The 16,012-nt window shown below is 43.7% G+C and overlaps 1 protein-coding gene and 1 long non-coding RNA gene across 3 annotated transcripts; one reads left to right on the top strand and one right to left on the bottom strand.

Annotated features, from left to right (window-relative positions):
- Positions 1–12: 12 nt before the first annotated feature.
- LOC116662714 lies at positions 13–10,162 on the top strand. Its single transcript, XR_004318717.1, has 3 exons — positions 13–617; positions 3,601–3,732; positions 9,851–10,162. It is a non-coding gene; the product is annotated as an uncharacterized LOC116662714 (long non-coding RNA).
- Positions 3,514–15,729, bottom strand: TXNDC15 (thioredoxin domain containing 15). Of its 2 annotated transcripts, none has more exons than XM_032476775.1 (5): positions 15,568–15,727; positions 9,787–10,262; positions 8,324–8,487; positions 6,245–6,375; positions 3,514–4,260 (listed from the first exon to the last, which is right to left on the bottom strand). In XM_032476775.1, the coding sequence occupies exons 1-5, from the start codon at positions 15,632–15,634 to the stop codon at positions 4,064–4,066; spliced, it is 1,035 nt and encodes a 344-aa protein (XP_032332666.1). In that variant the 5' UTR covers positions 15,635–15,727; the 3' UTR covers positions 3,514–4,063. The 2 variants fall into 2 exon arrangements, with proteins under 2 accessions (XP_032332666.1, XP_032332668.1); XM_032476777.1 differs by lacking the exon at positions 3,514–4,260 and adding an exon at positions 4,899–5,037 and having other exon boundaries at positions 15,568–15,729.
- Between the last annotated feature and the right edge of the window lie 283 nt (positions 15,730–16,012).

Here is a 16,012-nt window from a genome sequence, read left to right as displayed (position 1 = left end):
GGAGAGGTCCGGCCCCGGAAGGCCCCGCAGAAGCTTCAATGGCCGGAAATTCTCCTGGCAGCCGGGCAGGCCCCCGCAGGCCCCCCGAGGCCCCCGCAGGCCCCTGCGCTGTCAGACCCCGCTCTGCGCGCCTTCCGCGTCAGCCGCGCCCAGGTGTGGCGTTTCCCGCCTGTGCGGGGTAGATAGGCGGCCTGGCGCCGCGCGGAGGCTGCACCTCGAGTTCGCTCTTCGATGTCCGTGCCTCGGTTGTCGCAGCTTCGCCGACGGTCTGACTACGCTGGGCTCCCTCCTGGGCAGTGGAGCAGAAGGACTTCGCGGGCAGGGGCATCATCTCTTCCTAGAGATGAACCGCGCGCATGAAGAGGGGTGCTTGGGGACCACTCCCCTCTGCCCGCGTTTGAGGGGCAGTGAATCATAGTGAGCCATAGTGATTACAAGTCAGGGGGCCGTGGGTTCGTATGTAAGCTCTGCTTAGCTGCCAAGGCCCTGGGCAAACGGACTCATCTGTCTTTGCCTAGATAAAATAATTTGGAAAACCTACCTCAAAATGCTCCCCAAAAACTAGCACACGCATAGAACACAGTAGACAACCCGGAGATACATATTGGCAAATTTAGGTAAGTTCTTTTTTTTTTTTTTTTTTTTTTTTTGACAAAAGGGATATTCTTTCTTGTATATATGTAAATTAACACCTTATTCTCTTACCATCTTTTTTCCCTGAGATGTAATTCACATACCATAGAATTCACCCTTTAAAGTGTACAGTTCAGTGGTTTTCAGTATATTCACTTGTATTTTTTTTACTAGTCTAAGCATAACAAGAAGCAGTTTTGCAGAGGACAGCAATACACTCAAGAATTTTTTAAAGAATGAGAGTCCGTTGAAGTTTAACTTAGCAGTTGCTAGCATTTGGTTTTATTTCCCATGTGGACTTGGAAAACATAAAGCCTTTTTACCTAAAATAGCCTAAAATTCATATTTATGGTCCAACTCATCTTCCTGACTTTTGCCCACTTAATGAAAACTCAGCAGAGGAATCTTGCTATAGACCTTGATCAAATGTCACTGGTCTCAAGGCATTTACCTGAGACATTCTGGTTTCCTTTGCCTGATGGGTTAGGTTGACAGAGACTAGGGATGGAATTGGAGGTTATATTTCCAATATTTACACTGGGTGTTTAGGCTCATGAAAAATCCTCTACATACTTGCTCATTAAAGTGAGAACTGAAAAATGAACTGGTGGTTGCGAGGTAACAAGTCAGAGATTCCTCATCATTTTCCTTCCCTGATGCCACTGTAGGAGACTGGCATCTCAGTTCATCATGATAGCAGCAGCAGCAGCAGGATGCTAGTTAGGGCCCAGGGGAACTGATGTCCCAACAATAGGGGCTGTGAATGCTCTGCCCTCACATGTAGTTCTCTTAATAGGATTTAAGTCCCTTAGCAAAGATTTACTGGGCACAGCCTCTGTAGTGGACACTGTTGGGCAAGGCAGTCTCCTTCTCAGTCTTTCATGTCCTGCTTGACCACAGAATAGGCCTTGGGCCTGGAACACTTCCTTATCCAAAGAGCCCTCACAGCCTGTGCCAGGCTTATCAGCTTGTGTGGGAATATCCTTCCCTGTTTCACACTGAATGTGTGCTCCTTTGTTCTGCTTAAGCATGTGTATCAGTGGCCTTGGCACCCCTGCTTCCCATTTTCAGTACTTCAGACTCTGTCGGGGAGGGGGAGGGAGTCTTCTGCTCTGGCACTAAAGGGTGCTCTTTGGCTGTAGGCTGGAGGTGGGAGGCACCCATGGGCCATGAAGGACCTATGCACACTACTGGAGCTGATCTTGCTGCCTCTTCTCTGTGTGAGTTCCATCCGGTGCTTGACCATGTTGTTTTCCTTGGCAACTCTGATACCAAAAAGTCACGGACAGAAGTGTCTGGACTTGTCTCTGGTGGCTGGCACTGTGATGATCTTTGCAATCCTCCGTGTAGTTGCAGTCCCCTTTTGGCATTGGTTCCTGGTGCACGGTGTTCTTCTCAACAGACATCATGTTTGGCTTGGGATGGCTTAGCTAGTCTTGGACCACTTCCACTTCCTTCACCCTTCCCTCAACACCAGTGCTTCCTGCTGTCCCTCTGTACTTGAACCTCCCTTCCAGGGAACAGCCCTGCTCTACATTTCCCTCCAGGGGAACCCCATGTACCTTGTCTCAGCTAAATGTCAGCAGCAAAGACATGGACTTGTTGGTCATCCTGGGAGATTTTGCTCACCCTCTAGACTAGAATAGGGCCCCATGACATATCAGACAATATGAAAATTCCTGTATCTTTGATAGGGTAACTCCCACTCTGCGAACCTGCCCCCAAGGAAATGAGACTATATGTACAACCATAAATCTAGCCAAAGAGGACGGGTTAGGTAAGTAATGCTGAACTACTCAGGCCTATTATGTAGCCATGATTAAAAACTATTACCAACAGTGAAACAGTTATCATTTGTTAAGCAAAAGGGGGAGAAAAAGAGCTATATCACGACTACAAGTATGGGAAACACACATAAGAGAAAGACTAGAGTGGCATCTGGTGGTCACCTGGGCCATGGCATACAGGCAGGACAGGGTTCCAACCCACATAGAGGCTCTGGGGTCAGAATGCTTAGGTTTGAAGATAGGTTCCACCACTGGAAGTTGTAGGACCAAGAGCAAGTTATTTAGGGCCTCATTTACTCTTTTATAAACAGGACATATAATAGTAGTGTCAGTCTGAGGGCTGTAGTACAGATAAATGAAATAGTAGATGTCAAGCGCTTAAAAGAGTACCTGGCACACAGATAGTAATACTCAAATGTTAGTTATGGTAAGAGATGGAATTACTAGAGTTTTTTCCCTTGTATTTGTCACTACAGATAAACACACATGTAAAGTTTCAAATTCCAGCTCATCAACATACTATGTGTGTAACCTGGGTAAGTTATCTAACCTCTATATGCCTTAGTTTGCCCACTATTAAACTGGAATGGTAATATTCAGAGCCATGGTCCCCTCCTGCCAGTGACCACCCCAGCCAAAGCTGCTGTCCACAGCATGACACATCAAGTTGTAAACTCCCATCCAGTGTTACCCTCTGAGGAGATGCACGCATCCAAGGTTCTATTTTCATAGCACTCTGGATGCCTTAGGAAATGAACTGTTTTGTCTAAAGCTCTGGAAATGATCAGTATAAAAGCAGTTTATCATGATGTAGCCAGCTGTCATATTGGATCTTAAGGGATTTTTAGAAACAGCTTTTCAAAAAGTTTATGTAAACTACATGCTGTCTCTCTTCTCCATGTGTTCTAGACGAGACTAGAAGCAACTTGTGGGCAAGAACAGTATTTTTAATTTCTTTTGGCTCTCACTAAACCTCGCAGAGTGCTAAGAACATTTTAAGATTCAGTTAATGCATGCTGATTAACATCTGCCTTACCCAGAAACAACTTCTTAAACCACTTTGAATCCTTTTAGTGAAATCAGAGATCACATACACCAAGGTATTTGACTCCTTTATTTTCCCATCAGTTGCTACCTATAAGGTCACACTTAAGGATTGTAATTGTTCTTCCCATAACAGAATGCTTTCCTGCTTACTGGCTCTGGGAGAGAAATGGCAAATGGACAGAAAACCAACCTCCGTAGACGTGTATAAGAAATCAAGAGTTTTCTAAGACTATAACCTGAAAGTCCTATGTCTGCCTTCTATAGGGTAAGCATATTGTCATTCTAGCCGCTATTCCACCAGAATACACCTTCACAGGTCAAACTGGATTACTCCCTTAAAATACTGGGTTATGTTCAAGTAGTAAAAACAAAAATGGTGGATTCTATTAAATATTTTTGCATTTGCTTATTGCAATACTAGTTAAAACATCAGTTTATAACTTTTTGACACATTCAGCAGTTCAACAAATGCATGACTCTTTTAACCTGACCGAAGTTGTAAGTCAACACTTCACTGGAGAAAAGGTATGAAGTTGCAGCATTAATTTCCGAAATGAAGGACTGAAATTCTTTCCAACTCCCCTTTCAGTCCATCACTATTCCACATGTTCCTGCTCTTGTCCTGGAATTAGCCACCGAATACTCTCAGTTCGAATGGTGGCATACATAATAAAACTGATTAAAAAGAATAAGGAAAACACAAGCAACCAGTCCACACTTTTTATCAAAGTGCTAGGAAGAGGGCCTATTTGGTCTGCTTGAGTTACCACCACGTTTTTCTTGGCTTCTATACCTGAAAGAGAAATCAGGTGTTTCAAATCAGATACAAAATATACCTGCTACAGATATTCCTGAAGCACTCTGCATGGTATGCAAAATGATATGCAGTCTTAAACAAACACCACAGCTAGTATATCTGGGGTGGGCTTCACTTGCCTGTCGGTGTGATTTCTAATTTGCCTTTCTTCCCACCACATCAAAGGAGCAGGAATCCATTCAGCTATTCAAAGCTAAAACACTAGAATTTTAGTGAACTCACCAGAAGGGTCTTAGTGCGATGTATGAGTTGTCTTTTGTTCTTCTGCGAGACCAAAGTTCAGCAACTAGTAAAGCTATTCTCAGGAGTCTACAGAATGTTTGCACAGGTTAAGTAATGCTAAATTCAAAACGCTTTTAAGTAATTTACTGAAAGAATTGTTCAAACAACTAACCACCACCGGGATCAGTGATTACCAACGATGCTGTGACTCCTGGACTTCACTGAGCAAAATGGTTCCCTCTCTCCATGTCAGTCCAAATGACAATCAGGGTCTGCTATAAGACTTGCAATAACTAATCACCTGGTAACAAGCCTTTTGCTCCTATGAGGTAACTCAGCTCTCTGTTCTTCTGTGTTAGGGGTAAATAATTACATGCATGTAGCTAAGTATATATTGAAGGTGTGTTATAATTTTTATTTACTTCCAGTAACTTTATTACAGAAAGAAGAAGGGTGCTCTTGGTTGAGGCATTAAAGTTTTTGAGTGAACATTTTCAACGAAGGAAATTTCATTCAGTATCTTTTAATAACCTATAATGGAAAAGAATCTTTTGAAAAAGAACATATATATATATTTACACACACACACACACACACAAACTGAATCACTTTGCTGTACACCTGAAACCAAACAGTGTAAATGAACTATACTTTAATAAAAATAAATAAAAATATACAGTGCTCAAACTTTTACAGAATAAAAATCAGGCCATATGTTTTGGTAAATATAAGGAATTAAAATAGCATGTACAAATGGATTAATAAACAGAACATCATACAGCAACCAAAATGAACAAAGCACAAGCATACACAACAATGCAGATGAATCCCACAAGCGTAATGGTGAGTGAAATCAGTCAGACATGAAAGAATCCATACTGTACGTCTCCACTAATATAAAGTTCAAAAACAGGTAAGACTAATCTGTGATGTTAGGAGTGAAGATGGTGGTTATCCTCGGGGAGGGCAGAAGTGACAGTGCTCACAGGGGTCTAATAATATTCTCTTTCTGGATCTGAGTACTGGTTACCCAAGGTGTTCACTTTGTGAAAATTCATCACTATGTACACTAGTGATTGATGCATTACTTCTGTGTAAATATTATAGTTAAATGAATTATGTATGTAAAAAAGGTATCTACAGGTGTATAGTATGTGAATTTTATCTCAATAAAGCTGTGACTTTTTCAAAGGTATCTATAATCATATTAAAATTACCTGTTCATGTTCAGCCTGCCACTGGATGGGCATTATTTAACAGGATCATAACATTTCACTAGAAAAGAAGTTTTACATACCAAAGACAATCGTTTTTTTTTTTAAATTGAAGTACAGTTGATTCACAATGTTGTGTTAGTTTCTGTGTATAGCAAAGTGATTCAGTTATACATATACCTTTATATACACTTTTTCATTATAGGTTATTACAATACATTGAATATAGTTCCCTGTGCTACACAGTAGGACCTTGTTATGGACCAAAAGATTATCATACTATGTGAAGTAATTCAGACAGAGAAAAACATATCATATGATATCACTTGTATGCGAAATCTTAAAAAATGGCACAAATGAACTTACTAACAAAACATAAACAGACTCACAATGAAACCAAACTTACGGTTACCAAAGCCAATCTTGAATCCTTCACTTAAGGACAGGAGCAGATCAGAACCCACAGAAGGCATATTCCCCCAGCAATAAAATGTCTTCTTCTACAGGGTATTATGTCTACATACCTGTCTGGTTAAAAATGAAGATTTTCAGTGTTTCCAGTGTTCGGTCTGTATGATTAAATCTAGCCATTGGTTTAGCTCCTTGAAATAACAAGATGTTAGGAACAGCTACGGTGCCAAACCTGGTAGAAAGGCTACAAGAGAAAGAAGTCAGTCAGAAAACCTGAATTAACCGTGGGCTTCCTCACACAATTACCGTTATCAGAATGAATGGCAATAAATGAGAAAGGATTAGTTTCCTGTGACCTATGAGGCTTCGGACATTCAAACAATAGGCTTGTAGTTGCTTCTGACTCCCCTCCTCATGGGTTGTGGTTGGAGGAATTCCTGCTCTGCTCTATGAGTTGCTTTCTATTACAATATGGAACTACCCATGACAATCATTCCACTATTTCAGTTCCTCACCGACAGAACAGATCAAACCGGAAAATTCTAATTCAGGGACAAAGCACACTGTGTCCATTTACTTGACAGAAGAAATTTCAAACTCTCCAGAATGCCAATCTCCATCCCTCATGAAAGATTCAACTGATAGTAAGCAGTTAACTTGGTGAGTTGGTGAATAGGAATCTACAATCTAACAAACATACCAGCAAGTTCTCAATTAGGGCAGGACAATTCGGAAGTAACACAACCTGAGGGGTACTGTTTCGCTTTTACAGAATACAAAGCAGTGGTATAAGCTCTGGAGTCAAAACACTCTGAGCTCAAGCCTCAGTTCTGCCACCGAACCAGGTGTGTGACTTAATGGGTGGATAATTTAGCCTTTTTAGGTCTCAGTTTCCTCCATTAGTAAAATGGTAACATTGGATAATCAGAATTTTTTTTAATAAACATGCTGTAACATAAATATTAACACATGAAGCAAACACGTCCTTGCAAGCCATATGATAAGAACAAGTATCCTCTATTCTCCATAATCAGGGCACCATACCAGGCACTGAGAAGGATGCATGGACATGAAGGGGAAACAAAGCAGATGATAAAAGCCTGCAGGGGATGGGGGGCAAGATGGGGGTTAGTATCAAACCCAAAACTGAAGAGTGCTGAGCATAGGCTGGGAGCCAGCCATGCTGGCCTGGGGGCAGTGCAGCACCCAAAGCTGGACATTGACCCGACTGGATGTCCTTCTAATCAGTCTGTAACCTTGGGCCTGGCTACTCGGATACCTCCCTGAAGCCTTTGTGAGAACTACTAATTTGTTGGGCAATTTCTTTCTTCATAAACAATTTCAGGTAAACATTGGCAGGTGCATTACCCACACTGAAAACCAGTGCCTCATTTTTATCACCAACTTGACCATCTTTCACACTTTCCAATTCATTCACACACAACCTCCTTGTGACCTGCTAAGTAAGGTTTAGAGGAAGAGGGAAGCACATAGTTGATAACCTCTGGGCACAGTCATAGGGCTTAGGGGAAATATGTAACATCTGCACAAACTTCTCTGTAATCTGTCTTACTGTACATTTAGAAAAGGCAAAACCCCACTGAACTATATGAAAGAGTATAAAACAAGGGTAAATGTATTTCAAAGGGATAATTAATTCATTAAATTTATTCAATGTCTTAAGAACATGCATGCAAGAATAAATGTACGCACGAAGAAAGAAGGAAGGCGGGAAAGGAAGGAAAGAAAAAATAAAAAGGAAAGGAAGAAATCCTTAGTAGACATACAACGGGGGTGCTGAGAATTAGGCTGCTCGGGGTGGGGCCCTAAACTGCAGGTGAAAGTCACAAAGGAAGAACCTACCGATGATGCTAATTTTGCTAATTCAGCTTGACCAGGACCCTAAACAGTCCTCTGCCCCGTCCCGGGCCATCTGGCAGTGTCAACTTTAAATTCTAGCACACAGAGAATAGTCTTTCTTCTTAAAGGGTCTCCAGAAAGTGATACCCTCAGTTCCCTCAGGAATGTGACAATCCTCACTACTCACACTTGCCTCTTCCTCCCTTCAATTCTATTTCAAAGCTCCAGCTCATGCCTACCTCCTCTGCTCCTAACTCAACTAATTACAACCTCCAAGTAACTGCAACCGTCACCTAACAGGATGAGACGGAAACCCCACTCAGGGAAGATACCTGCTGTGCTGAGATGCATCCAGTGCCAAAAAATGAAGAGCTGGAAACGCCCGGGGCAGAGAATTAAAATGAGGGGCCAAACTGGCAGAAAATCGGCACCAAGGGGTGTAAAACAGGACTAGTGTGCAGTCACTACCGTTTGGGTTGAGGAAATCCATGAGGTCCTGTGACAAAAGAAACTAGTGTTAAAGTCAGCAGTGAAGGATGTGTACATTTTTCTAGAAGGATACCCAAGAAACAGGGACCACGACCACCTCCCTGGAAAGGAGGCAGGGACAGGAGGGAGACTAGTGCAGCTCCTTAAGAACCTTTCAGGTTTGGAACCACATGGATCCATGAATCAACAGAAAAGTATCATCAAATGAAACATTACAAACTTCTCTAAGCTTTCTTCTTATTATAAAGCAACTTTAATATTTTTTCATAATTCATCAATTCATATTCTAGGTACTCACAGGGTACAGGCCACTGTCCCAGCCCTGGAACAATCTGACAGCATCATTAAAGCACTGTGACCTCAGGCCCAAACCATCATCTTAGTAGAGCCAAGTCTGTACTAAGCAGCCAGATCCATGTATTTGGCCAAAGGTTAGTTCAGTTCGAGGTTGCACCACTCCTGCCATCCCCGAACTCAGACTGCTCAAACTGCTCTCTCCTGGTCACGTGTGTGACCCCCGTGCAAGAGTCCGCAGAGCTGAGGCACAGTGACAACCAGGCACTGAGGGGAGGGTGTGAGGCAGGGCTGGCCCCTGCACTGGAGGGGCCACGTGCACTCAAGGAACCACATGCACCCGCGGTTACAGTAAGCAGTCACAGCTTTCAGAGCTAGGATTCCTCTTTTACAGAAGCAGTCTGCATTCACTCTGTTCTCTGGCTTTAACAGTCCTACAGAAAATGTCAGTCAGCATCCCGATATTCTCTTGAGAATCACCATTTATCCAACCTGCTGGAAAAGCCTGGCTGGACTGGACAACCGTGTCAGCTCTCAGTCCAGAGGAAACACTGGATTCACACTCTTGGGAGGAAAGAAACTTTTTATCAATATAATGTACTTCTCAGGGGCATGACTAGTCTAAACAATGCTAAATCACAACTTAGTAGTTCAGATATTTTATTTTTATGCCTCCATAATAAATGCCTCCTTTGGAAGAAGAAAAAATGTTATGATTCTGATACCAAGCACCTATCTGTCCACTGGGGTTTTTACCATGAGGCTTGGTGGCAAGATTACCCCAAGGATGACCAGATTTAAGCTGCCTAAACAGCATAACTGACACTAGTTTTATCTTCTCTCCCTACAAACATCACAGAAAGCCAACTCAGTTTTCACTGATGCAGCCATCAAATGCTATGCCACTCACAGCACGATAAAGATTATGAGTCTCCATAGGAAAGGTGATAGAGTATTAAATCGTAAAATCAATGCTGAAAAGGAGAAAACTGCTAAATAATTTATTTTTTACCTGTGACATATTTAAAATTTTCAGAGTGAAATTTTCTAAGCCTGTCACATTTCTCTCCTCGCAGTTCACCTTTGGGGATTTCAGACTTTCGGTGCTGTTGGAGTCCTCCGCCGGAGTTGGGTCGGATTCCACCGCTTCGGGCTCCGTGTAATACTCCTCTTCTCTATCTGGGAAGCTTGCTCCAGCGCTGTCCAGAGAGAAGAGGCTCTCCCGGAGATTGCACCTGGAGTCCTCCTCCCCTCCAGCCCCGCAGGTGCCAGCGCCACTGGGCTCTGAGCTCAGTCTGTCCTCTGCTTCCCCAGGGATCACAGACAACATCACCATGTGGTCGCCATCTGCGTCCAGCCCCAGCACTGCATTGGCCTCTTCCCTGGGCGTATCCTGGCCCACTGGAGGCTCCTCCTCACTCATGTACACAGCCCCCACCTGGAAAGGGTGTGCAGGCTGCTCCTCTGCCCATAAGTGACCTCTTTTCTCTGCAACCAAAGCACACCAGCATGTTCACAGTCGTATATGACTTCAAAATAAATGAGTCCAAAAGAATTACAGTTTTCAAGTATGAAATTTTCTCCTACGGAGAAAAAAGTTACCTTCCCATTAAACTATCAGAGAGCCACCCAGCATTCTCCAAGTCTTGAAGAAAATCACAAGGAGGTACTAGATTAATGAATGCCAATAAGTGGAAAAATACATAACTTCATGTAAAACCCACTGCTTGCCATGTGGATTATAAGCAAAAACATTCCAGTGCAGACATCCAATTAGGAAAATATAATACAAACACCTTAACAGTTTCACTTGTTTGATGTCAATATCCAAGAAAATAAATGATGGCTTTATGGAAAATTCTATGGCAAAGCATCATTTTGCACCTATTGTAACAGTTCTGTGAGATGGGCGGGACAAGGGTTATCATCTCCACTTAACAGATGACCAGGCTGAGGCACAGAAAGGTTCAGCATAATGCCCAATGGCACACAGCTAGTAGGCAGCAGGGCCAGGTCTAAGAGTGAAGCCTTCTGACTGCTACTCCAGAACAAGCCTTACTCTCCCGCCATGATACCTTGGGGATTGCTGGTACCACACTGCTTGAGGAACCTTGCAAGTGCCAGCAGCACCTCCTTCCTGAGGTGGTCTGTACAGCTGGCCTCTGCTCTCCTGCCTGCTGCCCTTGGACTACTGCCGTCAGGAGTGCTAAAGGTGCACCCAGCAGTGCAGGGGCAGCAGCAGGGTGACGAGGAGGAGGACTTCCCTTTCACTTTGGAGTCACTAGATAGGGCTTGAGCCAAATGGTCGGGGAAGGGAAGAGTCCTGGCAGTCTGATATGTCCATTCAGCAACTTCTGTTCACCTCTGTATTGGTGACTCCAGCCCCCCACCTCTCATTACCTCAACAACAGCTGCCAGAAACTGGGCCGAGCACTCACTAGGGGAAACAAACGAGCCCAGCTGCACTCAGACAAGCTCATCATGTGGCTGGGGAGCCTTCAGCTGTGTGATGAGCTCTGCAAAGCTGGGGAGGGATCTGAGGGATCTGAGGTATGCACATTTTTGTTTCCATAGATGTTTGCAGATTCATTCAGGAATTCAAAAACATTCTCTGTGAATATACTTCTGGCTAAGTAGAGTAACAGGGACCAGTAACAGGGACCTTCTGGAATAACCCAAAAAATAGCCAAATATGCAAAACAACACTTTCAAGAGACAAGCAATCAGACAAGGAAGGACAATGAAGACAGCAAGAAACAGGAAGCAAATGAGTAGAGTCCTACAATTGCTAACTGCCTGAGGGAGTTCCCACCATGTTTCAGGGAGGGCCCAGCAGATTCTTCCAGTTGGGGAGATGGAGCTGAGGGTCTAGAAAGACCAAGAAAGCTAGAGTTTGCAGGACAGCATACCGGGGATGGGAGGACTGCAGAGAGAGGATGCTGGAGATCTGCGGAGGGGCCCCCACCTTGAGTAAATATGTCAGCATATGCATGGAAGCAAAGTACCCAAAGCCAGGGAAAGACTCACTCAAAAGGATTACAGGCAACAGTACACAACACTCACAAAGAGCTGGGAACAATACCTGTTCCCACCAGCTAGACTGGAAAACCTCATAATTCACAGGGCACTGTGGGGAGAACACAAAAGGGACTTGCCTCAGTAGTGGGGCCCAATTAACCCTAAAGTAAATGTAGCTCTGCTTCTATCCAGCAAACCTTAAAGGTGAGGATCAAACTGTGTTGAAGTAACTTAGCTGTATCCCAGAGCAGAGCCCACAAGAATACTTATATGAATACTAAAATATCTAGCATTCAACAAGGTAAAATTTACATCTGGCATCCAATCAAAGATTGCCAGGCATGCAAAGAATCAGGGAAATGCTCCTCATCATCCATAATGAGGAGAATAATCAACCAAACTGACTCAGAACTTGCATGGATGTCAGAATTATTACTTGAGGCTACTAAAACAGTAATTACTGTATTACATATGTTTAAAAAGTTAAGTAGATATAGAGAACATAAGATATTAAAAAAGACCCAAATTGAAATGCAAATGAAAACCACAGTAAGATATCTCCTCCCAAATATCACAATAGCTATTATCAAAAAACAAGAAATAACAAATGTTGGCATGAATGTGGAGAAAAGGGAAACTTGTGCACTGTCAGTGGATATGTAAATTTGTGCAGTCACTATAGAAAACAGTATGGACAGTCCTCAAAAAATAAAGAATAGAACTACCATGTGATCTAGCAATTCCACTTCTGGGTATTTATCCAAAGTAATTGAAAACACTAACTCAAAAAGATACATGCACCTCATGTTCACTGCAGCATTATTTACAAAAGCAAAGACATGGAAGCAATCGATGGATGAATGGATAAGAAAATGAGAAATATATATATACATATATATATACATATATATATATATATATACACACACTATTCAGCCACTAAAAAAAAAAAAGGGGGAATCTTGCCATTGGCGACAACATAGATGGACCTTGAGGGCAATATGTTAACTGAAATAAGTCAGAGAGAGAAATACAAATACTGTATAATCTCATCTATATGTGGAATAAACAAACAAAAACAAGAGTTCATACAGAAAACAGATTGGTGGTTGACAGGTGGTAGGCAGGCAGTGGGCAAAATGGGTGAAGATAGTCAAAAAGTACAAACTTCGAGTTATAAAATAAGTCATGGGGATATAATGTACAGAATGATGACTACAGTTAATTATACTATATTGTATATTTGAAAGTTGCTAAGAGAGTAAACCTTAAAAGTTCTCATCACAAGAAAAAAATTTGTATAACTATGTGTGATGGTAGATGTTAACTAGACTTACTGTGGTGATCTTTTCACAATATATAGAAATATTGAATCATTATACTGTACAACTGAAACTACTATAATGCTATATGTCAATTATATCCCAACATATAATTTTTAAAAAGACCCAAACCATACTTCTAGCAATGAAAACTACAAGGTCTGAAATGCTTTGCCATAGCAGAATTTTCCATAAAGCCATCATTTATTTTCTTGGATATTCTCATACCCATACCTCTCAACTGCACTGGAGGGGATTAATGGCAGATTAGACACTGCAGAAGAGGGTGGTGAACCTAAGGCATAGCAGTAGAATTCATACAAAATGAAACACACAATAAAAAAAAAAGAATCCTCCCCAATTAAGAGCATCATTGAGCTGTGAGACAATTTTCAAGTGGCCTCGTATACAGATGATTGGAGTACTCAAAAGAGGGAAGAGAGGGATATAGAAGAAATAACAACCAAAAATGTTACAAACTTGATGAAAACTACAAATCCATAGATCCAAGAGGTTCAACAAACCCCAAGCTCAATGAACTATATCAAGACACATCATAATCAAAAAAATCTTATAAGCAGTCAGAGAAAAAAGGCATGCGATATACAGGGGAACAAAGATATGGATGAAAGCAGATTTCTCATTGGAAACAATGCAAACAAGAGAAGCATCTTTAAAATACTGAAAGGAAAAAACTATAAACCTAGAATTCTGTACCCAACAAAAATATCTTTCAAAAACAAAGGCAAAATAAACAGTTTTTCAGACATACAAAAGCTGAAAGAATTCATCACCATCAGATCCACATAACAAGAATCTTAAAGGAACTCCTTCAGGCAATAGAAAAATGACACCAGATGGAAATCCACATAAGAGAATAAAAAGCACTAGAAATGGTAACTACATAAATACATATCACAATTCTTTCTGAAAGTCTAGCTCTGAAGGGGGCAAGAATAACTGGGTAGTTGTTACTGGCAGGCAGGAGGCTAAGGTGGGGTTTTGCTTTGGTTTTTAGGGCATAGGAGAAATTTAAGGATATATAAAGCTGATGGGAAAGCAGGTTAGTAGGAAAAGATGACAGTATAGGTTAGATGGAACAGAACACAGGGCTTCAGAAGCAAGGTAGGTCTTTCACACAAGAGGGTCAAGCACCTCTTTGGCTGTGACCTAGAGAAGGGGCTGAGTATCTGGGCAGGGAACTCTGCCAAGCTGGTGGAGGTGGCAGTCTTTCTGAGAGGCAAAGAGAAGATATCCAGCACACGCTATCCCCTCTCTGAGGCTGGTGGTTAAGTGTGCAACAGAGATGTGTAGTACAGAGGTTTGACTGTGAGGACAGGCAGACATGGGCATGAATTGTGACTTCTCAACTTCTGCTGCTTACCTTGGTAAAAGACTTAGGGACGCTGAGTCTCAGTTTACTCATCTATAAAACAGGGACAATAACATCTACTTTATAAGCATTTAAAGATTAAATAAAAATGATGCTCAAAAAGCACTAAGCACACTGCTTGGCACATAGTGAATGCTTTCATTACTGGTCATTGTGTTACTATTCCTCACCATTCTTCCTGCTTACCAAGCTGGCCGCCATGCCTCCTTCAAGGGAAAGGAAAGACCTGCCTATTCTTGGTAAATTCTGAATGACAAGCAACGCCAAAGGGTCTGGACTTCAATAAGACTGTGGGGAATGGGGTGAAGGAGCAATGGGAGTAAAGCCCCCACTCCTGGGCCCGGTCATGGCTCCAGGTGGCTGCCTTCCCCAGGGAGCTTGCCCTGGCAAACAGCAGGTTTCCCTGGGAGTCTACTGTGTTTTTCTCTTCTGTCCTTCACGCAGGGACCTCAGCAAGAATGACCTTCTTATGAAAGTGGTCCGGCAGGGTGCAAAGTAAAGCATGGGGGCATTGCAGTCAGAGAGATAGGCTCTGCCAATTACCAGAACCGCAAACTTAGGCATGATTACTTAGCCTCTCTGAGCTCAGCATCTTCATCTGTAAAACGGAGATACTCACAGAACCTATCTGAGAGAGTGCGTGGGAGGACTAAATGAGATAATGATAGAAAGCAGAATGCAGTTCCTGGCTCCTAATAAGGGGCCATAAATATCGGCTATTCGTATGCTGATTATCATTAGTAATAAAGTGCTGAGCACACGGTGGGTAAGCCTCAGTAAGCGCTAATACACGGTCGCTCCTAACTGACAGCCACCTGCTGAGGGGCCTGAACGCGGCCTGGGCTTCCCGCCCGCTGCCCCACACCCCAGACCGCGAGCAGGGACCACCAGCGGAAAGACGTCAGGACAATGCGGGGAGAGGAGCTCCGGAGGGCGCCCGTAAGAGGGAACGAGCGCAGCTGCGGCCTTCGCGCAGGTCACGCTGGTAGCCCGCCACCCCGCCCGGCATCTCCCGCATGGCCGCCTGCGCCCCCGCCCACAGCCCACCACCCGCACTCACCCTCCTGGCCGCGGGCGGGAGGCCCGAGCACCCACAGCAGTACCTGCCACCAGCCAAGAAGCCGCATGGTGAGAGGCGAGCCGCAGCCGCGACCACACCCAGGTCAAAGAGCAACTGGCGCACAGCGACGTGAGTCCAGATCCCGGCCGGAGGAAGGCTGGGGGAGGAGAGCCTGGGAGCGCGGGCGCGGCCCCGCGCCGCCATCTTGGCAGCTGGCAGCCGCCGCAGGCGCCATCTTGGAGTCGGGCGGCCGCGTCTGGCTTCAGGCCTGTGCTGTTGGGGTCCGGGCAATTTAGGAGCCAGGCGCCAGCCGTCTCGGGACTTTTCGAAGTTCGCTGACTGCCAAGGTCCTGCGCGGGGTTGTAGTAGAGGCCCGCGGCTCTCTATCTTCACGCGCGAGTCGGGGCCTGCTGGCCGGCAGCACACTGCGTCGGCCCGATGCTTC

Source organism: Camelus ferus, chromosome 3 (assembly GCF_009834535.1).
Source record: "Camelus ferus isolate YT-003-E chromosome 3, BCGSAC_Cfer_1.0, whole genome shotgun sequence".
Taxonomy (NCBI): domain Eukaryota; kingdom Metazoa; phylum Chordata; class Mammalia; order Artiodactyla; family Camelidae; genus Camelus; species Camelus ferus.
The sequence above is the reverse complement of the archived record's forward strand: the minus strand, read 5'-3'. Positions and strand labels throughout refer to the sequence as shown.